The 24,823-nt window shown below is 50.1% G+C and overlaps 12 protein-coding genes across 12 annotated transcripts; 5 read left to right on the top strand and 7 right to left on the bottom strand.

Annotated features, from left to right (window-relative positions):
- Positions 1-267: 267 nt before the first annotated feature.
- N7477_001086 (MICOS complex subunit Mic12 family protein) lies at positions 268-975 on the bottom strand (the record flags this gene model as incomplete). The annotated part of the gene is made up of 1 exon (XM_056962749.1): positions 268-975. One exon carries the CDS (start codon positions 973-975, stop codon positions 268-270), a length of 708 nt encoding a protein of 235 aa, XP_056827752.1.
- A 73-nt stretch (positions 976-1,048) lies between these two features.
- Positions 1,049-1,871, top strand: N7477_001087 (mitochondrial 54S ribosomal protein bL17m; the record flags this gene model as incomplete). Its single annotated transcript, XM_056962750.1, has 2 exons — positions 1,049-1,264; positions 1,383-1,871. 2 exons carry the CDS (start codon positions 1,049-1,051, stop codon positions 1,869-1,871), a joined length of 705 nt encoding a protein of 234 aa, XP_056827753.1.
- Positions 1,872-4,365: 2,494 nt separating this feature from the next.
- On the bottom strand, positions 4,366-5,433 carry N7477_001088 (uncharacterized protein; the record flags this gene model as incomplete). The annotated part of the gene is made up of 3 exons (XM_056962751.1): positions 4,366-4,409; positions 4,552-4,850; positions 4,919-5,433. 3 exons carry the CDS (start codon positions 5,431-5,433, stop codon positions 4,366-4,368), a joined length of 858 nt encoding a protein of 285 aa, XP_056827754.1.
- Positions 5,434-8,134: 2,701 nt separating this feature from the next.
- Positions 8,135-8,656, top strand: N7477_001089 (thioesterase domain protein; the record flags this gene model as incomplete). The annotated part of the gene is made up of 1 exon (XM_056962752.1): positions 8,135-8,656. The coding sequence occupies one exon, from the start codon at positions 8,135-8,137 to the stop codon at positions 8,654-8,656; it is 522 nt and encodes a 173-aa protein (XP_056827755.1).
- Positions 8,657-9,462: 806 nt separating this feature from the next.
- Positions 9,463-12,095, bottom strand: N7477_001090 (putative R3H domain protein; the record flags this gene model as incomplete). Its single annotated transcript, XM_056962753.1, has 5 exons — positions 9,463-10,523; positions 10,573-10,940; positions 10,991-11,131; positions 11,187-11,992; positions 12,045-12,095. 5 exons carry the CDS (start codon positions 12,093-12,095, stop codon positions 9,463-9,465), a joined length of 2,427 nt encoding a protein of 808 aa, XP_056827756.1.
- A 788-nt stretch (positions 12,096-12,883) lies between these two features.
- Positions 12,884-13,844, top strand: N7477_001091 (zinc finger CCHC-type containing 10; the record flags this gene model as incomplete). Its single annotated transcript, XM_056962754.1, has 2 exons — positions 12,884-13,095; positions 13,163-13,844. 2 exons carry the CDS (start codon positions 12,884-12,886, stop codon positions 13,842-13,844), a joined length of 894 nt encoding a protein of 297 aa, XP_056827757.1.
- A 268-nt stretch (positions 13,845-14,112) lies between these two features.
- On the bottom strand, positions 14,113-14,685 carry N7477_001092 (CCDC12/cwf18 family protein; the record flags this gene model as incomplete). Its single annotated transcript, XM_056962755.1, has 1 exon — positions 14,113-14,685. One exon carries the CDS (start codon positions 14,683-14,685, stop codon positions 14,113-14,115), a length of 573 nt encoding a protein of 190 aa, XP_056827758.1.
- Positions 14,686-14,952: 267 nt separating this feature from the next.
- N7477_001093 (pentatricopeptide repeat protein) lies at positions 14,953-17,310 on the top strand (the record flags this gene model as incomplete). The annotated part of the gene is made up of 1 exon (XM_056962756.1): positions 14,953-17,310. One exon carries the CDS (start codon positions 14,953-14,955, stop codon positions 17,308-17,310), a length of 2,358 nt encoding a protein of 785 aa, XP_056827759.1.
- A 286-nt stretch (positions 17,311-17,596) lies between these two features.
- N7477_001094 (protein kish) lies at positions 17,597-18,065 on the bottom strand (the record flags this gene model as incomplete). Its single annotated transcript, XM_056962757.1, has 4 exons — positions 17,597-17,620; positions 17,684-17,765; positions 17,815-17,924; positions 18,063-18,065. 4 exons carry the CDS (start codon positions 18,063-18,065, stop codon positions 17,597-17,599), a joined length of 219 nt encoding a protein of 72 aa, XP_056827760.1.
- A 95-nt stretch (positions 18,066-18,160) lies between these two features.
- Positions 18,161-19,282, top strand: N7477_001095 (putative transcription initiation factor TFIID subunit 13; the record flags this gene model as incomplete). The annotated part of the gene is made up of 2 exons (XM_056962758.1): positions 18,161-18,752; positions 18,810-19,282. 2 exons carry the CDS (start codon positions 18,161-18,163, stop codon positions 19,280-19,282), a joined length of 1,065 nt encoding a protein of 354 aa, XP_056827761.1.
- A 1,839-nt stretch (positions 19,283-21,121) lies between these two features.
- On the bottom strand, positions 21,122-22,558 carry N7477_001096 (uncharacterized protein; the record flags this gene model as incomplete). The annotated part of the gene is made up of 1 exon (XM_056962759.1): positions 21,122-22,558. One exon carries the CDS (start codon positions 22,556-22,558, stop codon positions 21,122-21,124), a length of 1,437 nt encoding a protein of 478 aa, XP_056827762.1.
- A 969-nt stretch (positions 22,559-23,527) lies between these two features.
- Positions 23,528-24,657, bottom strand: N7477_001097 (eukaryotic translation initiation factor 3 subunit F; the record flags this gene model as incomplete). Its single annotated transcript, XM_056962760.1, has 3 exons — positions 23,528-23,744; positions 23,797-24,509; positions 24,559-24,657. The coding sequence occupies 3 exons, from the start codon at positions 24,655-24,657 to the stop codon at positions 23,528-23,530; spliced, it is 1,029 nt and encodes a 342-aa protein (XP_056827763.1).
- Between the last annotated feature and the right edge of the window lie 166 nt (positions 24,658-24,823).

Consider the following 24,823-nt stretch of genomic DNA (forward strand, 5'->3'; position numbering starts at 1 on the left):
GATTTGAAAAATCCCCAGTCCAGATCCTGATATTCATGATGTTACGAATTTGCGCTGGACGCACTCACCCCACACCTGCCAATGAATGTTACCCCATCATTGGAATACAACCCACTAATATGTAGAGACAAGGACAGATCGAACGGGATGAAGTGAGATTAATTCAAAGGGTATCCAAACTCCGCTGCTTTTCATGCAAGCCCAGAACGTAAATATGCATCATGAGAATAGCCCGCTAAGCGCAGACCAAACGGGAAAGCGTAAGCTCTACTCGCGCTTAACAAACTTGACCGCAGCCTTCCAGCCCTCAACCGCTGTGTCCGTCACATCCTCCCATCGAGTTTCTTGCGCCTTTCGGGCCAGCTTCTCCACTTCCTTGTTCCATCTATGCTTCAGGATCTCTTTCATGTCGGTTTCTTCACCTCGTCGAGCTGCGCGGTCTTCGAGGCGGCGGGGTATGTACAAAGGCTCGAAGCGACGGTCGTATGCGCCGGAGGAAGCGGCGAGATAGTTTATTTGGTCTACTTGTTCACGGATGAGCTTGCGCTGCTCCAGACGTGTTTCCTTGTGGACTTGGATCGTTATGTATAGAAGGGAGGTAGTCAGGGCAAAGCCGCTGAACTGTTTGTGCAGATTTTGATCAGTTGGTTGTTCTTTGGAGTGTGCTGGGAGTTTGGACGTACGAATCCCGTGATAAAGCCCATGTCTGGCAGGTCTCCCGGCTTGTGAGCAGGTTTGTATGCGTAGACCCAACCGGATAAAACGGAGCCAGCCGGAAAGGATTGACCCACGAAGGAGAGTGTCAAAATTGAGTACAGTCGTAGAGGTCGAGCAATTGAAGTTGAAGACGCGCAAAGTCGGCAAGGCGGTGGAAGCGCGCCGATTGGTTACGGGCAGAACTCGAATCTTTTGAGCCGAACTTCTCCCCGTCTCGTGCTTTGTGTTGCCGGGTGTTTGCTTCGCAGTTGCGCTCATTCTTTGACTCCGACTAATTCTCTCACATTGCTCACATCTCGGTCACCAACTTCCCCTACAATCATCTTCCACCATGGCCGGCGGCGGAGGAAAATACCGGCACTTGGGTCGCAAGTCCTCCCATCGACAGGCCCTGCTCCGCAACCTGGTCACCTCGCTTTTCGAGAATGAATCGATCACAACGACATGGCATAAGGCAAAGGAGGCCCAACGACTGGCCGACCAATTGATTACTCTGGGCAAGAAGAACACCGAGGCCAGTCGGAGACGCGCTCTGGAGATTTTCTATGTACGTAACTCCCCGGTTTGGACACCGATGCTCTAGGGGCAATTTCTCCTGTTCCGGATCATCTTGCATAAAGATTTTACTGGAAAACAAACCGGAATTATTGCTAATATACGGACAGAAACCACACGAAATCCTTCCCAAACTCTTCGGCCCCCTCCGCGAACGCTACGCCGACAGACCAGGTGGCTACACCCGTGTGCTCCGCATTGAGCCCGAGGAGAAATTCGAGTACTTCAACGTCCGCCGCGGCGATCGTCACGCCGTACCGGAGCGCAAACCTGCCGATCAAGCCCCGAGTGCTATCTTGGAGCTCGTTGACGGCCCCAAGGATATGCGCTTCGCCATGACTGCGCGCGCCCTCTCCCGTCAGCGTGAAATGGACTGGGATATGAATGAAATTACTGAGCGTAATATTCGCAAGGTGACTCGGTTCCGCAAGGGTGGCATGGATGCGCTTGAGGCGGCGGTGAGCCAGCTGAGCATCAGCAAGAGCAAGGTTCTCGAGGACGGTGAGGTTCAGAGTGGGTTGGAGGAACTTTCGAATCCCGAGGAGGAGAAGGCTGCTAAGCTCGCTGGGAAGGTTGATTCTTTAAGAAAGAAGGCCTAAATATGTGTTGAGGGTAGATCGAGGTCTAGTCTCTTTGATGAATCTGCCTCCAGGCGACGATTCTCATCTTCTTGTTGTTCTTTACAGGAGTTCTGTTGTTTTCTTCTGGCATATGTCTTCTATTGCAATTGCCCCCATGTGACATAGCCTGTGTATAGTATAAAATATTTCGATACCTATGATCTGTTGTTGACAATATTGCCGATGTGATCCAACCCCAAAGCTGAAACGCCGGATATGGTACAAGTAAAGATTCCTGGGTAAGGAAAACAGTGGAACATACACTATTTATGTATTCAACTGCCCTTTTCTTTCATCGTGTCACTTAACTCCTCTGTCTCAAATGCCTCAGCATCCACATTGGTCACAGCCTTTTTCACATTGAGCCAAAGATGAACAGCCCCTACGACGCCCCACTGTTAAATGAGCCGCGAAGGAAGAGTTGCAGTCCTTGACAGACATACGTAGACTGCCACAAATTTAACGAGCGTCAGATCAGATTGATATAAAAGCACCTAATGCCGCACCACATTAGAAGTTCAGGAATGCGCGCTCTCATGCGTATCATGCTGGCGGAAGACCAAATGCAAACACAACCTCTCTTGTGCCAACCATGTAACATGTAGGATTCAGAAATGGCCGAGATGAGGGCTTCTAGAATTAGTCTGTTATGAGTTTCTGCGATATAATGATGAGGTTGTGAGACCGAACGACAATGCATTTAAGCCACAGCACCGCGTGGCACCAGAATATGTTTCCGGATAATGTAAAGACTCAGCCGATCGAACTGGAGCAGAGTCTGTTGAAAGACCGACCTCATACACACTTTCAGGGCATGAAGGATACAATATACATCTGCAGTTGATACTTCTCGGGCAGAAAATCCATGGTACGCTATCGCTAAAGTTGTATGTCCGCTTTGCTTCAATGTGCTTGAGTAAGTTGCTGATAGAGAGAGACATTAGACACCGCGTATGATGGAGATAATCGCAACAATTTTTCTAATGCGTGTCATCATACTGGGCAGAAACAAGCCAGGGTAATGACCACTTGCTTTTTGACAAGAGGCCGAATATCGCGATCTCGAGCTGGCACCCAGATCAAGCATAAATCTTTCGTCTTTAGTAGTGTCGTCTACTACACTGGACCTTCGACTACGATAACGAGCTTCGTCTTTACAGCTTACGTTCTGTTCGAGGATCCAGGGAGTGATCAAATTTCCCGAAAGGTAATCCATACCGATTCTGATTCTTGATAGACTGGTAACATGTGCACTATCAGGGATGGTAAATACATTCGTTGATATGACTATCTCGCTAGAGCGCCTAAATCTCCAATACAGCGAGCCAAAGAATAGACAATAATCTCTCCCCTGGGTTTTACAGTGGAGAATCTGCAAATCGTTCAGCCTTCAGGGCACACTCACCCCTTTTATTTGCCGATTGGCGATCCATCCCAGCTGGAGACTTGGTCAAAATTCATCACTTTGTCTTCGCACCTATACATCACTCTCCTCTAGCTAATCCAATAGTCTTCATATTGTAGATGCTAGGAAGACACGACTTGGGAAACCCCGCAGCCCATGCTGATCTCTGACCCCAATCGAGCCCCCCCCACTTCCTCCGTAGTTCATTTCGATTAGCCGTGGTGCAGTCAGTGCACATTGCTTAGCCTAGGGGTCAATGCTATGTCGCCCACGATGCCGGAATGTGCGCCCATCTCCCCCACTTGAGGTGACTCATGGTATTCATTGGACCTGTACATAACAGTCATTCTCGAAACCGCCTGGGCCGATACGCACTAAGAATCTCTATCCCCAGCCCCACCGCCCAGGCCTTCGCGTAGATCAATTATTGAGCGGCCCTCGTTAAACTGAGGGGCTCAGTGCGCCGTGTATCTCATAGTAATATGCGACATGAGATTATATTACGCGTATGGAAAGAAAGCCCATTGACTTCCATGGAATCCTATGGTGAGTCTCTGCAAATCATATGGGGAAGGCCACCTTGTGCTAAGTAACTTAGTGATCTGCTAGGAGACCTTTTCTTCCCCCTCATTTTCTGCGGTGTGGTTCATCCATTTCATCAACAATTGGTCGGACACTTGACATACACAGAAGCTTGTTCCCATCTCATGGCTTAATATTAGTTTACTGATTGGGCCTCGGTTTTCCTTCCCTGATGGCAGACCAATACTGCCCGTTCTATGAGTAGCAGTTACCTCACCTCCATCGCCATATTCAGATATCTTGCTGTTGTTCCGCCGTCTTCGAGCTGGATGAGAGCCACCACGATGCATTCTGCGTTGCTGGTCAAACGTGTCGCTGGATAAATCGTGACGATCAGGAGAGTGTCGTCTTATAGCCGTGCGCGAAACCAATTTTGGTGGTCCAAAAGGTGGCATCTGCATGTATGCGCCTTCGCGATCATGAACTTCGTTTTGATTGTGAATTTCTGGCTCAGCGTTTCGATTGTCATGCTTGTCGGATTCCCCGTCACATGAAAACAGAGAAGGGGGCGACGATCTCAAAGGTATTCGCTACTCATACCATTAGTATGCTCCTGGGAAGATTTTCGGGTCTGTTGTACCCACTGAAGGGGCTGACTGGGTTCTTCTTTTCCGCGAAATCTGCCTCCTAGGTGATGAGACATTCTCTTCCTGCTGCAGCTTAATGACAGACGTCTGGCTATCAAAGCTGCTTGGGGAGAGGGTGAGGGGGTTGCAATGGGCGAAGGCTCGTTTGATGTTGGTGAGGTTGGTGACGACCGCGAATCAGACATAGACTGGCTCTCAGCGGGATGTTGACGTTTCAGTCGAGGAATCTCCTTTTTCAAAATCTGCATTATGCTTTGGGCAAACTCGTTGGCCTTAAGATGTTGACTCGGTGAGATTTGTTGCTGCATCATGAGCTTCTTTTGGATCCGTTGAGCTTGCTGAAGCTTTTCGAACTCGATACCCAGCATCTTCTTGAAAGATTCACTGCCAAAGAAAATAGTCAGTATAGGACTCCATGTCATCTGTTAATCTGAAGAATATTTGCGGTTTACAATTGTGCCACGACTACACCCGATCCATCCCTTTGCCGGTTTCGGGAAAGCAATTGGATGTGCATCAGGGTTCCGATCGTTCTCATAGACCTCTCTAGTACCTCCATATCCTGGAAGAGTGAGGGGACGGTTTTCTTGCTCTCTCTAGACCACTCGAACTGTGCGATCCATCTTTCGACCGTACTGACAGGTTCACCATCTATGAGAGAGCGAAAATTGCCGGTGATATGCTTCAGCCTTCCAATGGTTCGTATTGATTCCTCATCAATACTTTCCATGAGGTGTTGATGTCGGTTGAACACGGGCGCTAGCTCTTGAATTTCCTTAGCAACTTTCATGGTGTCCCTGAAGAAGTCGTACGTTCGGGCCACTGATATCGTTCTTTTGATCACACTGGATAAATCGGTTTTCGCATTGCGGATTTGCTTATGCAGCCTTCTTAACCTCTTCGCAAGCTTGAAGAGGTCTTTAGCAACAGGGTACGCAAGGCCGACCACTGAGAGGACGTCCACCATTTCAGCCAGCTCGTACTTGCGCGGTCTTAAAAACGATCAGAGAGGCATAGAAGTCGTTGGGAATCATATCAAAAAGATTAAAAAAAAAAAGTTCAAATTCGCCCACGCGTGTCAGCTCACCGAAATATAAGGTAGACAAATGGTAGAGTCAAAGAAAAGCTACAAGTTTCGATCCTTATACTCCAACATTTGGGGTGAACCGCCGCTGCTAAGCCCCAACCCTCCTGTAGGGCATTGCCTCATGCCACATTGTTCGTCTATCCCAATTTCTCCCCACTGTCTAGTGAGGCTGATTGACAGCAAACTCCAGGGGTCAGTCTGTGAACCAAAGCAAAATTCTACCAATGTTAAGAATAGACGACTGTCTTCCTATACAGGTGGAATGAGCAAAGATTACCCCGCTTTCTCTCTATTGCGGCATCTGACCAAAAAGGCTCAGTACTTACTATCAACAGCCAATCTCTGCACGACACGATAGACATCTTGGAGGGGTGAGCAGGAGCACGCCGGAGGCTAGTGTGCTGGAGGTGAAGTTGTGGTTTCTCGGCAACTGGTTTGGTCCACAAAATACGGCTCAACACAGCATAGGAGACACATTTAGGCAATCTTGCACCAATCCCTAGTAAAGACGGTGACCTTCGCGAGGTGTGAACATGGGAAATCATGCTAAGCCTGGACAAAACTTGGCCACGTGATAGGCTACTACGAGGCAGTACGAGGCAGTACGAGGCAGACATGCGTGAGTCTAAGACGCCCTGCATCGACGACTTATTTCATTCGGTGGGTTCGCCTATGGAGGAGATGCAATCGCCACTGCGGTCAACCCCACTGAACAGACTTGGAAGCGAAGGTTCATGTCCTTGCCCTCCCTTACCATACTCTGTTAATAAAGCGACAAGCATGATATCAAAGATCTTGTCCGTATCTATTTGGCTTCTCTATGCAATTTTCCCAAGGTGAGTGGCTGGCGCTACCTTGGAGATAAGGAGAGCTCATAGCAAGTCAGTCATATAATTAGCGTCCTCTTTACGATGCGCCCATGACTCGCGTACTGAGCCATATGCTCGCGAGCAGCGTATGTCTTCTCCGCACTTGCGTACACTAAGTAGCATCACTTTCAGAGCGTTGTATCATTGGGCAAGCTCAACCAAAACAAGCGGAAGCAGACGGCAAGTATGGTACTTTATGTTACTATTTAAGTTTATTAAACGTTAAGGACGATGAATATGGAAGACCTGCGCTAAATTTCTTTGGCACCAAATTTATTAGCCGAAAAAGGGCTCATTGTATAGCTTAAACTTTCCCGAATTTAAATGAAAATGCAGTCAAGACGCCGATAGAAGAGCCACAATGAGGGCTCCTATCCCCGTGCCCGCTTGAACACCTCTCCGAAGAGTCGACCAAAGAACACCAGTCACCACGCTAGCCAATATTGTAATCGTGCGGATCCAAAAGATAAGCTCGCGGCTCGGTCCTTCGATGAAGTTTCCATGAATTCCTCCATCTCTTTGTTGCCTATTGGTGGCGTTTCAACAAATTCATTTGTTCGCTCAGCCACAGGTAATACTTGGAGCCCCAACGACGCTCGCTTGTGCGAGGTTCTGTAGCGAGAATGCCAATTTATCGAGATGGTCTCTGTCGCTGTCGTGGAAATCAGCGTATAGATCACCTCCACAGTCCTGTTCCCTCTCAGCACTGATTTCAAATGATGATCCGAATCTTATGAACCCTAGCCTACTCATTTGGATGAATAGCATGGAGCTGCAAGCTTAATTTAACGGTGCCGCAGTGGCAGGATTGACCTCGGATAAAGACAAATACAGATACCGGTAAAGTAGCTGTGTTCTTCTACTTCTTCGCCGATTACACTCTCCCCATCGGCATGTTCATGAGCACGTTCATGTACGGGGCTGAGGTTGCCCCTCTCGGCATCCGGCACATTGTTACTGCCTTTGGCGCGGCCTCTAGCTGGCTGTTCAAATTTCATGGTGGCTGAAGTGACGCCTGTGGCCTTTGACAATATCGCTGGAGATACAATGTTGTTTACGCTGCTACGAGTGCGGAAGGATGTGTTATTATTTTCTTGTTTTACCCCAAGACTAGGGGCCGATCTCTTGAGGAGATTGATGCGATCTTCCACCGATCAAAGACGATCTTCGATCCTGTTCGGGTTGCACAGAAGCTTCCTGTTGGACTCGACGTGATGGAGATTATCGAAGCGTCAGCTAAGCAGGTCCCCCAAGATGACATGGCATGAGAAGTATCTGGTTTGCTTTTTGGCAGGGTTATATGATCCTCGATTTTCAAACGATGTACGATTTGATTGAGGTTTGAACGAATAGGTAATTGCCCGGTGATATATGGGCTCGATCGGGGGAATGAGATGTGCTGCTCTGACACATGCTTTATAACCACATTCATACTAAAGTCATCGCTCCCCGTCTAGACAGACTCGGGTAATTCGTGAAGTAGTTGATAAAATGCCATGAATCTCATCGATCTTACTGCATGGATTCCACGCAATGTATACGTGTGGCGCCAGCCCTGTGCCGGGCCGAAACCTAGAGAGCTCGGGGTATCTGTGCCTTCACCGCAGATACATGCCGAATGAATTACTTATCTTCTTACCCAACCCCCCAAATGCCTCTTCATTTACTCATACCTTCTCAGATCACGGCTCTTCCGATCTGTAAACCACACCATGGCAAATAATCCTACCCTCTATTCCGGCGAAATCATCGACACAATCGCGGAGTACCCCACAATCTACAACTACCAACCCAGCACCCAACCATCCGCCAAACCACTGATAGTCTGCATTCCCGGCGGTGTTCACCTAGCTCGGATTTACTATGGCGGCCACACCAACTCTTCTCCCCAAAACTTCCTCTCCCATCACCTAAACAATCATGGCTTCAATGTGCTATCACTCTCCTACCCTCTCGAATCAACCCCCTCACTCATGGACCCCACAGCGCCAAACTTCAGCATAAGCGACTGGGGCCGTCAAGCCGCGATGACGGCTAAAAAGGTCATCTCGGAGCACGCTCTGCCCCCGTCGGTCGTCTTGATCGGATGGAGCATGGGCGGTCGGATCATTGTTCCGTTCACGATTTGCGCGAAGGAACTCGGTTTGGCTGTGGAGCAGTTTATCAGCTTCGCTGGCACACCGGGGATTTTCGGGTATTCGACCCAATCTGTACGCGCAGCCTTCGCTTGGTGAAATGGGATGTACAAAGAAGGGTTACATGTTTCTTCCGAACCGATTGGGGAATTTAGTGCAGCAGATTGCGGAGATGGAGGTGGTGAATGGTGGGGAAATTATTCCTCGAGATGTTTATCTCAGGGAGTATGTGGGTGGGACTCCGATTAGGTTGATGGGGTTGAGGTTGAGGTTAGACGATGATGGAGGGTCTTTTGTGCTGGATGAGGTCACGCATGAGGAGGATTCGAGAGTCTGGGATTTCGCGAATTGTCCGCTTGTATCGGCGCTGTGTCCTAACGGGGCTATGGATGCTAGTCATGCGATGGCCGATATGGCGACTTGGGGGTTCATTCTTACTTATCAATTGGAAGGGCTTATTGGAAAGCAGGGGTTGGCGAAAGTGCAGGGCATAGGGAGATGGGAGGAGTTGTTGGGCTTTGTTCGCGATGCGCCAAGGAGGCTGTGTTGGTCTGTGGAGGGAAATCATGTCTTTTTCATTGGAGAAAAGGCAGCTGGGAAAGTTGCCGATAAAGTGTGTCAGCTTATCGATGAGGCAGCCCTATTTCGGAGGGAGCTCAATGAGATATTGTCATAGATGCTAAGCTTTAGGTCTACGACGGAAGGATAGACATGAGTATGTGATTCATAGCTAATGGATGAGTTGGATCAGCGCCCAGATCAGCATTGCCATGCACTTTGTTTTATCTGTACAAGCCTGTTGGATGACAACTTGTAATCATTAATCTCTCCCCGTTCCCGGAGCCTTCTGAGGCCAGACTTTCCACAGAATATACTTGGACAGTGAGAAAATCATCGGTCAGTTCTTAGTTCGTTTTTGAGACGTTGGCCCCGCCAGTAATCACGAGCGGGCCGTTTTGAGCCACCGGGATTCCATTACCAGGGTAGGATGGGGCGGGAACCGGGAGAGAACCTATTCGGTGCTTCATATCGAAGCCAGACTTCACCTCGGACGGCGGTGGCTTGGGAGGAAGGTGGGACGGGGTACCCCATTTCGCGATAGAGTCCCGGCCTGGATTGGGCAAATTAGGGAGGTTTGGCACGCGGGCTGTGCTTGCCGTGGAGGAATGCTCCATGCCCCGGTTCTGAGGAGTAGACTCCGGGTATGCCATCCATTGAGACTGAGGCATGCCGTTGAACGGCTGCATCGGATGTTGGGCACCTCGGCTCGGGTTGCGCGTCACGGGTGCACCGCCGGGAATGAAAGAGCGGGTTTGAGGGTTGAAGTGAGACCTAGCATTGTAGTTGCCTGGCATCATGGAGGACCCGGTGTTCTGAAGTGTGGGGTTGAGATGCTGTCCAGGGTATTGCGTATATGGATAGGCCGCCAGGTTAGAGCTCATCGACTGGGAGGGGTAGTTAGGCCAATGGACCGGAGCTTGATTTCTTTGAGGCGACTGCTGGTAATTCCCAGAGTAGGGCGGGGAACCCCACTGAGGATTCGGCTGGTACTGGGCAGACTGTGGCATAGGAAAGGTGTTCATGGCCGGCGATGGATTGCTTGGAGATGATTGGTTCATCATGTTTTGATTCATCATGCCCGGCTGGCTCATCGATGCGTATCCAGAGAATGGCGACTGCTGCGGCATGCTTCCTCCTTGCCACGAGCCATTAGAGGCCATCTGCGGCGACATAGCCATTGGATATTGAGGTGGATTGTTCACGCCACCCATTTGTCCGGGGTGCACAGTGCTGTTCTGACCGGCAGGCAGGTAGCCTGTGGTTGGTGGCGGTACACCGGGTCCAACTAGGTAAGGAACCTGTTGCGTAGCATAAGAACCATCGTTGCCGCCGACATTGTAGGGAGCCTGACTCAGACCATTGTTGTACTGCATGCCTGGATAGTAGGCGTTGAACTGGGATCGGGCTTCAAAGCTATCATCATGGGGAGTTCGCTGCCTGTTATTTTTTTCTACGGCCACTCGTGGAGCTGGATCGTGACATATCAGGATTGGACTCGCCACTGGTCGTGTCTGACTTGACGCTGTCGGCGAAGTCACGAAAGATCCTCTCTCGAACCTCCTGATATTTGGCCTCGCGTTCTTCGCGGGTCAATGTCAGTCGATCCTTGGCGGGTGTGGCATCGGCCGAGGATCCTGCGCGATCACCCTCCGCGCCGCTATCGCCGGCCTCGGAAGTAGCCTTGGATTGAACAGACGAGCTCGGTGCCATACTTCCTTCGGCTGATAGTCGTTCGTCATTTCGACGCATGATTTTCATGGCCGGGACACTTGGGGGCGGGGTAGTGCTAGTGGCAGCGTGCACCGCGGAGACAGGTTCAGGGCTTAATCAGGTTAGCCAATTGTCCTGTAGGGGAATAGGAAATCGACTTACAGTCTGCAGAAAGGAGTTCGATGCAGCCTCACAGAGGTCACGTTGTTATCAACAAAATGAGTCAGATGGTAATAATCTCCAAGTTTATGAGCGAGAAGTCGTTGGAATCCATTAGAAGGGGGCAGCTCCAAGGATTGTTCACTGGTCATAGTTAACACCCAATTGGCGTGGTTGAAAATATGGGCAGAACACTTACGCGGACTCTTTGATGAAGTAACGAATCCTTTCCTCTAGCTGGAGAACCGTCAGACGGTCTTTTGGAGATTTCATCGCCTCCAAAAGTTTCTCGTCTGGTTCCATAGGAAATCCATGCATACTGGAGCCATCCGACAGGCCGTCAGGATTGGCTGGGACAACAAAATTGTTTGCAACAGAGTCTGGGGGGATGTTGACCGTGCCACGCAGGTCACCATCGTTGTAAAGAGAACCAGGTACAGGAAGACTTCCACGAGATCGCAGAGCATTTCCATCGCGAAATTGGTCGCGGAAGAGACGTCCTCCGGCTTCGGAGCCAGTTACTGAGTTCGGTGCGCCAGATGTGGCGCCCGAAAGTGACTCTTCTTCATCAATGGCTTGCACGCTCGCACTGTCATCGGGTCGTACAGAGTCTTTTTCGTCCATGGCGAAAGTGGTCACAGAGGCCAAACTCTTCGAGTCAAAGTTGGTCATTTTAGTAGAAGAATTAGAAAGATGAGTGCGATCATCTTCAAATGAGTTATTTCTCTTGAATGTGCCATTCTCTTGGTCGCCAATTGAAGATCTAGACCCTTCCCGGTCTGTCTGCAGGGCGATGTCAATGTCCTGCACTGCTCTGCCTAGGTGATCAACTGCAGGATCGCTCGAGGCAATCTTCTGCTTGATTGTGTTCAAGGAATGTGGAGGTAATGGGGCGCCCGTGTTGAAAGGTTCGGAGACATTTGAGGTCGTCGCAAGCTGAGAGCTGCTGCTTTCAACTGATACTGAGGACGAATGGGGTTGAGGGATTGCGGACATGGCAGCGATCTGGAAGGGAATTTAGCAATTGGACCGAAGTTGACGCTCAAGACATGCATACCTTTGCAAAGGAGAATTGGGGGTCTCCTGATGAGGGACTTTGAGATGCCATTTTGAACTAGCCCGTAGGATGTAGAGGTCGTTTTCAAGATTCCACAAAGGTAACAGAATTTCACGTCAAGACACAGCTGATATCAGCAGTTCTCCGGTGTAAGACAAGCGTTGATCGAGGTTTGAATGGAAAAAAAGTAGTTGAAGAATCCCGCTTCACACAAGCCAAAAAAGAAAGACATATCTCTGAGTAAGGGTCTCCGCCATGAGGAAAGCTGTGGTGGAATCAAGGTTAGCACTGGGTCAAACAAGTCTGGACGTCAAAATTGAGAAGCATATGTGCGCTATCTCATCTAGCACGACGCCCAATGTTTGGAAGCGGGCCTTACACGATGTCAACGCTGGTTCATGGTCTGGTGATAAAGGCCCCCAATCGATATTGCCAGTAGGTCCAGCCGGGGCGTAGGAAACAAGTGGATGAAGTCACGCAAAGATCCACGGCGCTCTAACACTCCGGTGAATTCTCAGTCCGTACTCGTTCCGTGTGGTAGAGAAGGAGCGGCGGAGAGGTCGAGCTGTGATTATTCTTCAAAGCCCGAAGGTTCGTGGGTGAAATTTTGCCGCTCCCGACCGCTTCTGCCGCGCGCCTACTACTTCCCGTTTTAATTAAACAGCCGCGGAGAGCTGGGTTTGATATCTTGCTATATACAACAGGGTTTTTACTTTTGTCATCTTCTTCGTTCCGCGACAACTATCTCTGTCTTTCGACTTGCAAGTGAATAGTCCCATGAACCGCTACCGCAATGCCCTAGGGCTACGAGGCCCGTCAAAAGCTTCGGCGAACACTCTATGCCAGAAGTGTTTGAAACGAGATATGTGGCCTTGAAGCGTCTTCCCATTGATCGCCATGCTGACCTGAATCTACGGCACTACAGCTATGAATGCAAGGCGACTGCGCAAGAGCGTCCTTATACCTCGCGCCCGTCGCGAACACAGCAGTTGCAAAATCCAAGGTTGATGCCTAAGCTCTCAACAGAAGTTCCCAGTGACCTGACTCAGTCGTAAGTCATTTCCCGCTGTCTTCAATGGTAACCATCTCGATAACTTGATATTAATTGAAAATCGCAGAAACGGCGTGGCGGATGACATACTTGCAAAAAGGGACGAAGAGCGAGGTCGGAAGAGAGACATTGATGGAGAGCACACGACAGACCGCCAAGGACGCTCGCCAAAACGGACGAGATCATGGTCATCTCATTCGACCAATTCTGTTTCCACGATTTCCACCAACCGATCCGCCTCAGCATCGCCCGACCGCCGTAGCAAGCACGGCTCTCAGAGCAATGGGCGCCAGGCCGCCTCTGTGTCACCGCCCCCTAAGTCCCGCAAGAGAAGATACAGTGATGCATCTCAATCTGCCTCGTCCTATTCCTCTGGCGCCCGACAACGCTCGAGGTCAAGGGAGTGGACCGAGGAAAGGAACATCCGCCGACGTCGTAGGGAGAGCAGCCCCGAAGAACGAGGAAGACACCGTGAACCCGGAACTCGTCGCCGAAGCGATCGACGCAGCCGCAGTGTCGATAAGAGCCGAATCGCGAAGGAGCGACGATCCATAACTCCCCCAGAGACTACGATTGACCGCGTTGGAAGACGGTCATACCGAGACCGAGAAAGTCCTCCGACTCACCAACATTCCTCGGGACGCTCCAGGCAGGACCAAAGAGCACGACCAGAACCGCCGCGGGAGCGAAGCTTGAGTCCATTTAGCAAGCGACTTGCCCTGACCCAGGCGATGAATCATGCGCGGTAGAGGATGGAATGGAAAATGAGCTTTAATTTGATGTATTCTGGAGAGGAAACATCGGCGCGGCTTTTGGATCTGGAAAAAAGACTACACATTGGTCAACTTCACGTTCCATTGAGAACAATTGTATTAATAGCATTCCATACATCCCAATGGCCAAGACCTTTCAAACGCCTTTTTATGATTGCAAAAGTGCAGACGGACATGAGATAAAAAAGTACAATAGCAGAAGAGGTGGAATTATTTCCACCATCCTCGTAAAAAGGGTATCATGTCAAACCGTATCCTCGTCCTGAGCTTCCTGTTGTTCGCGCAAATGGATTCCCTCCACCAATGCGTCTCCTTCAATGCCCACCTCTTCACCTTCGCCATTAGAAGCTCCCTTCTCCTTGGCTGCACGCCGCGCGTTCTCTATCCGTTGTCGCACCAGTCGGGCAATCGCATTCTCAGTTCGCACGTTGAGCGTCTTGAGCTTCTCGTCCAGATCACGGCGCAAGTCCCAGTTAGGTTTCTTCGGTTGAAGTTTAAACAGATCAATGGGCGCATCTTCTTCGTCTTTCCGTGCTTGTTCCTTCACTGCCTCTGCGATCTCCGCAGCCTGGGCTTCCACCGTGACTTTGCCTTCCTGCGGGCCTTGTTCAAATCCCAATTTCGGACCGCGAGTCTCGGCGTCGTAGTTGCGGCCGGAGATGTATTTTGTAGTAACATCATCGGCATCTGGTAATTCCTCATCGCCACCGACTTCTGTCTCAGGTTCGGGCTGCTTGCGCTTAAGTGCTGCGAGTTTGGCGAGGCGGGCTTTACGGTCGGTGGAGGCCGCATCCAGAGAGGCGTGATTGGACGACATGGTTTCAAATTTATAGTGGATGAAGGTGTAGATGGTGAAGAAAGAGAGTGAACACCTTTGGAAGTAAGACGAGCGCGACCTCGAATATAAAGCCCGCTGGAGAAAAGTTGCAGGTTAAGGTGTTGGGGTGCGCCACACACCAGCCACGGCAAAATCGGGCGGCTTTCCATCTTTCGGATCAACGATCAACTTCCACTTCATTTCTTGCCAGAGTCAGACAGATCACACCTTTCTTCTCTCCTCATGCGTATGATCGCGGGACTCTGAATGTTATCTTGTCCACATCAGCTTGTCCACCTCCGCCTTCAGGGGCTCCAGTCGCAATGTAGGAACTCCGGCCTTTGGCCTCGGAAGTTGGGGATCTCGATCGCTGCACACCGTGTCCAACATATCTCCAATCATGCGACGTCATTCAGAGAGCCCGGAACCGAACCGCACGATTTCACAAAGCCTGCGCCGTTACAAACGGTCATCATCGACGACTTGGAAAATCCAGAACGAGGCAACCATGCAAAACTGGCTGAGCAATCTGGGGAGAAACTTGATGGACAGCCAGGAAATAAGACCACTACACAGAAGCCTAAAAAGGGCTCTCGAGAGTTCATTACCGAGCCGTTGACACTGAAGAGGGTTCGCGGAATCATGCGGGCGCAAGGCCGCAATATTCGGAACGCACCCGACGTGCTTCGTCGACTCAATGCCGAGATCAAAGCGAAGGACCGGTTCTTAAACTCGAAATCAACTTATCTGGCGACAGTTGTCAAGAGCAACTCGCTCTACTCGCGGGAGCTGGGCCTCGATCAATGGCAGGCGGCGTATGCTGAGATCTACAAAGCAAAGCACTACCAGCGTGAGGTATCAAACCGAGCTGTGATACCAGCATTGAAAGAGGATGGTCAAGCGCTGCTCGAGAAGATTCAGACAGACTGTCTTAGAAGCTTTCGGGATGCCTGGCGGGCCATGTCAAGACGCGACAAGGCCGCTTGCTGGCAGCGCCTAGCCTTCTGGCTAATGCAGAACGACCCCAAACTCTTGATGGAATATTTACTTGTTACAACGGAGAGCGAAGAGAAGCCGGATTTCACCATGGTGGCTGACTGCTTCCTTTATTTGGACAGATTCTACTATGCGGACTGGCTGAAAGATTGGAAGGGCGGCACTCACACTTACGAGTCGCTAATTGAGGCTTGTTTGAACCCGAGGGATTGGCCTATTCTTTCTTTGCCACAAAAGGGTGCTCGGCTTTTCATTCAGCGAGCTAGCCATGATGGGGTAAGCTTTGCCCTCGAGACAGTAAGAGGGAGATCCATTGAGATGACCCCAGAGACTGCTTTGTGCTTCATGTGGCGATTCACGGAATTCGAAGATGTGGATCAAGCACTCAAATCTCTCGGGTTTATTCCCATTCTCAAACACCCAGAATTTACATTAAATTCCAAGGGAGTCCTTCGGCATTGCTGCAAGCTTTTAACGCTGGACCGTGTTCAAGATGGCGAAAATGGACGCAACTTTGAGATACTTCCACAGCTCTTAAAGATGGGTGTTCGGCCTGACCGAGACATGATGAATTTGGTGCTGGCAAATGCTTACAAGACCGGCGACTCACAACTCGGTACCGACATGCTACAATTCATGACAAATCACGACTACAATTTTGACTCTTACACCTACTTGACTCTCTTGACCGAAGCAGTCAAGCGTGGAGACCGGGGCCGTGTCGATAACTTGATCCGTGAGCTCGAAGAGAAAGATCTTCGCAATAACCCATACATCACCAACAAGATATTTCATTCCCACTACGTTTTCACCGCCAAGAACATGGATGCAGACTCTGATCCTTCAGGAATCTTTTATTCCATGCTTGATATGTACAACACCTTACACGACATTACCCCTTTGAAAGATCTCCTCATCATCCCGCAACAATATACGCCTCGGGCCGGAGGCTCCAATACGCCTCCCACACCTATCGCCCTGTACATTATGATTGCGACCTTCTTCCGCTGCCAGAACCGCCTCACAACTGTGGAACTCATCTATAAACGGTTTCAAGAGTTGGTACAGCAAGGCCACCCATCTATCGCTCCTCTCGCGGAGACCGACCACACCTACAATGAGTTCCTCATTGCCATGCGTGCCAACCCCCATGCACTGCGGTCGTGTGTGCGCTTGGTCGAAGACATGCTTCGTTCTTCTAAATCAGTTAAGCCCTCTGTGCGCACTTGGACCATCTTGCTGAGCGCTTTCATCTTCAATCGGCAACCTGCAGCTGCAGAGACAATAATGCAGATGATGGTCAAGCACCAAGTCGAGTATGACCAAGCCACTTGGAATACCATCATCAGTGGTCATGTCAACACGCAGAACGTGGAAGACACTGCTGCTACCATCAAAGCAATGGAAGAACAGGGATTCGCCATTGATCCCTACACCATGAAGAGTTTGCGCTATCTTCGCGATCCAGAGCGTCTCTGGGTTGCCATTGACGAGCTGGACAAGCAATTCCCCGAAAGTAGCTCTCAGCAGGTAATTTCCAAGCCGGAGCTTGAGTCCAGCGGTCCTGCTGTGGATGAATCGGAAGACCAGCTACTTGATAAAGGATTACGGAAGCTGGTCCTGAAGTGAGCAAGGTTTGATGGATACCCTTTTTATTGTTTTGTCATAGAATATTGCATGGCATAGGCATGGGCCTGTTGCTGGAGCGTTGCGTTGCCACTTGTGTAAATTTGGCTCTCATGTACTATACATTGAATCATTATGAAACTTCTCATGCTCTTGAAAGCATGTCATTTAATTGAGGAGTCCATGCCGTGACACCGGTTCTGTTTCTTGCTGACCAGCGAGCGACTTTCACTCTCATTTCATCTGCATCCATATCGCCATTGAGAAGAATAGTAATCACGAGAGGCTTTTAGCCACCGAGGAAGATAGAGACCTGTCAAGCAATGGGCTGTCAGTAATGTTCTGCCTGAACGCGGGGCTGGTTTTAGCAACTCACAGCCATCAGGAAACAGCATATGCTGACATAGGGACTGAGACGTTCTCCTACTCGCGCGCATTTCCAGAATATACCGAACAACCTATGCTCCGTTAGTTCGGCAGCTCCACGAGTTGAGCGTCAGGACCTACCCGTTCTGGTTGCGGTCCATGATTCCGGGCATGATCGAGTGTGCATATGTGCTCGTGCAAATAAGCAACAGGATCACCATCAGTAGGGACTGGAAGTTGAAAAGGGCCGACTAGGTAAGTCCTCGTGTTAGTGATGTCGTGGTCGCGGAAAGTACACAGTGTGCTGAGGTGCGTCGTCTCTGCCTGAACAGCTTCGACATCACTATCCCAGCACCTGGGTGTTCACCTGCAAAGAACTCTCAACTCACCATCTTGGATCACAATTTCCCCACGTCCCAGAAAGAGACGATAACAAGATCAGCGAGTGTGTGCAAGAGCAACGAGACAACTCGTGTTTCTGCCCGCCATGTCCGCCAGATGCACAGACCGCCCGGGGTCCCGGCGTCAATCGTCTCCGCCTGCTACTGTTGCTCCAAATCCTCATCACCTTCCCTCTTCGCCAGGCTTCAGACCGTCCATCAATCGGCGCTCGCTTCAAACTCACAATTCGCAGCGTCTCGCGCCCTGGTCTTGTTCGAGTCCGAGTCCGACCCCAACTTTCCGCAATACATTTGTGTCACCACAGGCCGGACCTCTTTCGAATTCTAGTCCTCAGGAAAGCGCTCTCGCCAAGGCAGGCCCATACGCGCACGATCATACAAGTACATCGCAAAACTCTCGGTCCAAGCTTAATAGTCTTCCCGAACCTCCGTCCGTGTTTGCACCTCCTGGAGGTTTCAACCCTCACGATCTAGATCTTCTCCGCGCGGGCTACAAATACGCATACGTCCTTGCCCCGCCTCCTTTCACATCAACAGGAGCGTCCACAGCAGAGCCAGCAGCAGGGTCAGCAGCGGCAGTTCTAAAAGCTCCTAAAAGAAAGTCTGTCCGATTCGACATGGCCGAGCCACGAGCCCGTGCCGCCCGGCACAAGGGCCAAATGAATTTTGGTCCCGAGAGTTAGTCACGAGCTATCATCACAATTCAACCTTTTACCAAAGACTGACACAAAGAAGTGCGCCACCTCCTTCTAGCCTACGGTGACCCAGCCCCGCATCACTCATTCTCCAGCGAACCCCTCCCTGAAACAATTCGCGTGCTCGACGAAATCGTCACAGACTTCATCCTAGAGCTATGCCATGGTGCCGCGCAGGTCGCGCACCACGCCCGCCGCCAGAAGATCAAAGTCGACGATTTCCGCTTCTCACTACGTCGAGATCCGAACAAGCTTGGCCGTGTGCAGGAATTGTTGCGCATGGAGCGTGAGTTGAAAGAGGCGCGGAAGGCTTTCGATCAGAATGATGATCAGGTTGCCAAGGATGCTGGGAAGAAAGGAGCTCCTGTTCCTGAGGATGACGACAACGCTTCAGTTGCCGGTACGGTGACTGGAAAGAAGGGCAAAGGCAAGGGAAAGCGAGGTGCTGCTAACCGAAGAGGCTCGGATGCTACCGAGGAGTCGGTTCCTAAGAAGAGGAAGACTCTCGGATGATTCTTACCGTGATTTCGTGGTTCTCTCTTTTCTCCTGTCTCTTTTCCTTATCTCTCATTCATGTGCATGGGTATGGTCAACCTCCATCGGCGTTTCTTGCTTTCCTTTACACCGGAGTTTGGACGGACTGTGTCCCATTGATTTGAAATACCCGTGAATAATACCGCCACAATTCCTGCATGTACAAATTTATTCAGTCTATCAAATACCGAAATTGCCTTGGACGAAGCAATCTTCAGAGTCTACACAATTGAAATTTGTGGGGCCAAAAAGTGGCTATCTCGGCATGCTCTAGGTACTCTATTGTCCCAAACTCATGACCACAGCACTAGTTCCCTCCAATCTTTGGTCCATTCCAAGAACACCCTTGTACATTTATACCTTACATTCCCAAATTCCATAAGATTGTACACCGTAACGCCTGCATCCCAATCTGATAACAATACCAATAACCCGATGCACCATTCTATCCTCAAAATCGAAGCAAAGCATCCAGTTCGCCCAAGGAGAACCCCGATCCCAACGGTTCATTACATGTTTTCACAGCGTCACTCGTCGAATTCGTTATTGAAAGGGCTTCCGCAGAGCCATCATGTTGTTTGGGCACATTGTTCAAACTCCGTTGCGCTTCTTCCATCTCATGGTCCTTGTCATTCGTTTCAGGTGGAATCAACCTTAACACCTCGGAGAACATTGAATATACAGCCGCCCATCTCGGAACTTCATGATCGATACCATGAGGTAACTGTAAATTCAACCCGTGAGACGAAGCCGGTGATGATGCCGAAGAAGAAGATGATGATTCTTGTTTTTGGGACCTAGTGATGTCGCTTGTGTTAGCTCTTATTCTCTTTTGTACGTGAGTGATTAAGGGCCGAAATGAGAACTAGGGAATGCGTATGGTAAAAACATGAATAGAAACATGAACATGAACATGAATATGAACATGGAACGTACTTAGCCTGTCGCTCCCTTGGTACACAATCCTGTCCTTCCCTGCAACAATACGTGCAGCGAGATTGGGAAGACGCGACGACACAGCGCTTTTTTCGCGCATAGCAGGCTTGACAGGCCATACTTTTCGAGTTGTGGTGACTGGCGGCCTTGGGAACCTTTTGGATCCTTTGTGGGGCTTGTGGGCCTAAAGACCGTTGGTTTTCCGCTGGGGTCCCCATACTGGGATGATTCTGCAGGCGGATTTGGGAAATAGTCGAAACAAAAGGAAATTGTGTGAAGAGGATTCTCGGAAGTCTAGACGCCGGTGGAATGGATTTCTGAATAACTCCAGCGAAGGTAACCGAGGATTTCGGGGTGGATGAACTTTAAAATTGGGGAGTTTGGAGATCCGGGGCCGAGGCTCAAGAAGGAGAGGTGAATGGAGGGATTGAATCGAGGAGTTGAGTGTAGTTGAAAAGGAAGTAGAAGTAGAAGTAGAAATAGAAATAGAAATAGAAAATGGGCATCGAAATGGATTACTGATTAATGCATGATCAGAGTGTGGGGTGTGCTTTGAGCTATGTCCGGACAAGTCGCCGAAATGAGCACTTTGGTCCCACCACTCCAAGGCCCGCTGAGTCGGGATTGTCGGTGAACTGAATGGAACTGGATAGTCGATCGGACGAGGTTCTAGTCGCCGCATATCCAGGTTTCCGAGTTGCCTTGCAGTCAATGGTGAATTGTGAATTGATAAAGTGATAAAAGTGATAAGATATTAATTGAGAGCTTAGCATGTGATAGAAACGAGGATTTTAGCACGTGAAGGGTCTATACAACATTTTCATGTGGAAGAACCTTCGATTGAACGGAAGCTATCAAGAAAAGAGGGAAATAGCAAATCTTTCACAAGTGCCGCTTGATCTCTTGCTCATCTCTGCGAATCTGATCTCCAATAATCCGAATAACCTGCCTCTTAGCATACATGGCGATGCGTTCCGAAGCAGGCATATTTGAGAAGTCTTCGCCTGGATTGATACCGCCCTGGTCCTCCATAACATCTATGATGTATCGGAGATCATCTGCAATCCTATAGGCCCCAGAAGACAAACACTGAAGCACAAGCTTCTCCAATAGCACCCATTTTCCATAAATAGCCGCTGTTCGGAGCGCAGAGCCATGCTCTCCTCGTCCCAGGGTCACGTATGCGTCCCGGTCCAAAAGTAGTCCGAGAATCTTGTGCATTCTGCTATTGTAGGTGTGCATTGATACGGCGGCTTGGAGGAGTGTCCAGCGGGGTCCACCGGCATTGACATCGCCACCCTGAAGAAGATATTCATTGACGAGTTCGATGCTGTTATTTTCTACTAGAGCGTGGGCGAAACTGACTGTAGGATTAAACTCGCCGTCCTTGCTGGCCAGGCGTCTGTGAAGGTCAGTGAGGTACTTCCAAACTGGGTAAATAGATTGTAGTCTTTTCAACACATTCGTCACTAAGCCTTCTCTTAGGAAAGGTTTCTTGACTTTCTTGACCTTGTCCCCGATTGAAGCTGGCTCGAACGTGTCGAATAGAGCCGCAGCAAGTGGAAACACAGAGCGAATCGCATATTCGAAGAATGGATGGTAGATGTTCAAATCACTATACAGCTGTGCTGCCTGGCGAGAAGACAATTCTTGAATCGTAGCATGTCGATCGGAGTATCTCTTGACCTTTCCTTGAATCTCTTCGGTACTCAGGAATCGTATACAAGCATTCAATAGGTCCTGTCTACCCAGATGCATAGCCTGTGGCACTTCTATCTGCTGAATCGTAGCAAAGGACTCTGGACCTGGAAATCGCGGCTCAGTAATTATCAAAACATTAGCCCGCAGAGACTTGATACCTGCCGACGCGAGAGCTTTGACGATATTTGAATCATAGTATGGACTTTGCGATACGGTCACACTGAGGATTCCGTTCAATTTACGTCTGATTGCTCGCGCAAGCTCTTCATCGTTCCGAATGAAGGTAGCGCAGTTCTCGGCTGCGCATTGGCTTCGATACGCTTTGTCGGCGAAAACTCTCGCATATCGGATGTCTGTCAAGGTTAGGCTTGCACCTTCTGTGCAGTATACCCAGCGTGTGAGCCATTCGACCCATCTTTCACCTTCTTGTTTTTCCTCATGATCTGCTAGGACTGGTGTGACCATTTCGTGGTTTTTCTCTTGGTGTTGTGCTTCCATATTCTGAAGGTGGCTTTCTTCGTCTGTTCTCAATAGTAGCTCCTCTTCGATGGCAAATTCGAACCACTCGTCTCCAGTCATTGGAGGGCAGTCCTGAAGTGGTTTTAGCGGCCGAAGCATTTGAGTCGAGTTTAAAGTATATTCAGTTGGACGTGCGTATTGACATAAGTTTAGTTGATGTGTCTGAGGTAGAGCGGGCGGCGTTGATGGTGGTCTTGAACAGACATGAGCCGGTGGCATTTTGATAAATATACAGAAAAGAAACATGGAAGACTCCTCAAGTTCTTGGAAGATTTAAAAGGGTTCGCTCTCTGTATTTCAGATAAGACATTCGAATCTTTGATCTCACAGATTTCTTTTATCCTGGTAAACTTCTTGAGAGACTTTGTGAAAGAAGGGTTATGTTTCTATCCAATCAATTCATATACAGTTCTTTTTGTGCAAACCATGACCTGTCTCAATGTTCGATCCTGGCAAACCAAGTAGCAAGCCTGCCAAAGACTATCTGAGACATACCATAGTACACAACAAAGTCATGCTTCTATCCCAGTCAAGGAAATGGAGTCTTTGTGGCGCCCATCTCTGTTCTTGCTTGCCCGTTCCATGAAACAGAGAAGACTACGTAGCCATCGCTTCCATGGTGATGCCTAGAAATATGTCCCAACAGGTCTAACAAATTTATGTCCATTTCATCATAACTAACGCCGCGCCCAGATAAGATGCGACTTCGTGAAACCGGGTCCAAGCCCAGTTTTGACTCTCTGCAGTCACCTCTGCAGTGCTCCATCACCTCCCCCCCCACGACTCTATCTGAACAAAGCCAGATACTCCGATGCGCCACATTGCTTTTTTTTCCGACCAGGCCTGGGCGGCCACAAGGAGACAGAGATAGGTGTGTTCGTGTTCGAGACAAAAAGGGAGAGGGTGGGCAGGGGATAAAGGGGAAAAGGTTAAGGAGAAATAAAGTAGATAGAAACAAACAAGTACGAACCCAATAGTTGTCGGAACATGGAAAACGAGACATAAGAAACATCAACGGGTACGTTGGTAGCTCCAGAAAATTGGTCACATGCATCATTTCTGAACACTCTATGCGCGTGCCTCCTCAGTGGCAGCCCGGTCCTGGGGGCGGTTGTTCTGACGGCCTCCCTTGTTGCCGCGCTGGTTGCGCTGGTTGCCTTCGCCGGCATTCTCGCCGCCACCCAGAGTGAGCTGAGCAGTTGCTAGTCGGTTGGACAGCTCCATCTGTGTGCGGATGGTGTTGGCCAGGTAGGAAACGACCAGGACGTCCTGGATGTGGTTGTTGCTGCAAAGGTATTAGTAGCGTATCTACATGTGAGATGAAAGGGAACACGTACAAGTCGCGCTCAATGTCAGCGGGCTCGACCTTGGGAGCCAGAGCAAGGGCGTTCAGCAGGAACTGGCCCATGGCAGTGGAAGCGGGGGTTTCCTCATCGATAACCGACTCAACATAACGCGACACACGATCGATCATAGAGATGACCTCCTCGATCGCACGCTCCAGAGACTCAACATCGGAGGTAATGGTGGTGGAGCGCTCCTCGCTATCCTTGGCGTTGGCAATGGCCTCGAGACCGCTCTTGTCGGCCTCGCCGTATCGGAGCTCGTAGGGGACGGGGATGAAGGCGGCGCTGTCGGCAGCACGCTCAGCAGTGACACCAACGGGTGCGGAGATGTAGGCGCGAGTCTCAAGGTCCTTTCCGGGCTGAGTGGAAACAGTCAGGTGGACGGCGGGGTGCGGCCATGTGCCGTCGCCCTGGCCGCTGTAGAAGTTCTGGATCAAGGCGGAGAAGGTGTTCAGCTCCGAGGCGGTAGCGTACCAGCCGACAAGGACCTCGCGCGGGTTGGCCTTCAGGTGCAGGGCGAGCATCTGCTTGTGGTACTCCATGTCGACTTCGACCTGGTCCTCGGCTTCGGAGTGGCCCACGGCGAATGCGGACCGCACCTCAACCTCACCTCCATCTTCCGATCGTGTTCCAAGCAGGGTTCCAATGACACGTTCCTGATCGGCGTTACGGCGAAGCGAGTGGTCGAGGATGGAGAAGACGGCCTAAGAGGTTAGTTGCTTGCCCCTCAATACCCCCATACTGCATACGTACCTGCGGCTGGATGACCACGTTAAGAGGGGCCGTAGTGGGAGCGGTGCCCACGGAGACGGGGCCCAAGGGACGGGCGAGGTGAAGGAAGGAGTCGGCCATGGTGAATGTGGTGTTAAGGATAATCTGGAGGAACGCCAAATTCAGTCAACGCAAAGCTCGGAGAGACAATTTTTCCTTGAAAGTGGAGTTGGCCGTCTGATTGTTCCGTTTCTTCTTTGTGTGTGGGAATTTTCGCGCTAAGATAAGATAAGCAACTTGGACCTTC

This window comes from Penicillium maclennaniae (genome assembly GCF_028827695.1).
Source record: "Penicillium maclennaniae strain IBT 15551 chromosome Unknown utg000001l:1.0-3280838.0:1.0-3283122.0, whole genome shotgun sequence".
Lineage (NCBI taxonomy): Eukaryota > Fungi > Ascomycota > Eurotiomycetes > Eurotiales > Aspergillaceae > Penicillium > Penicillium maclennaniae.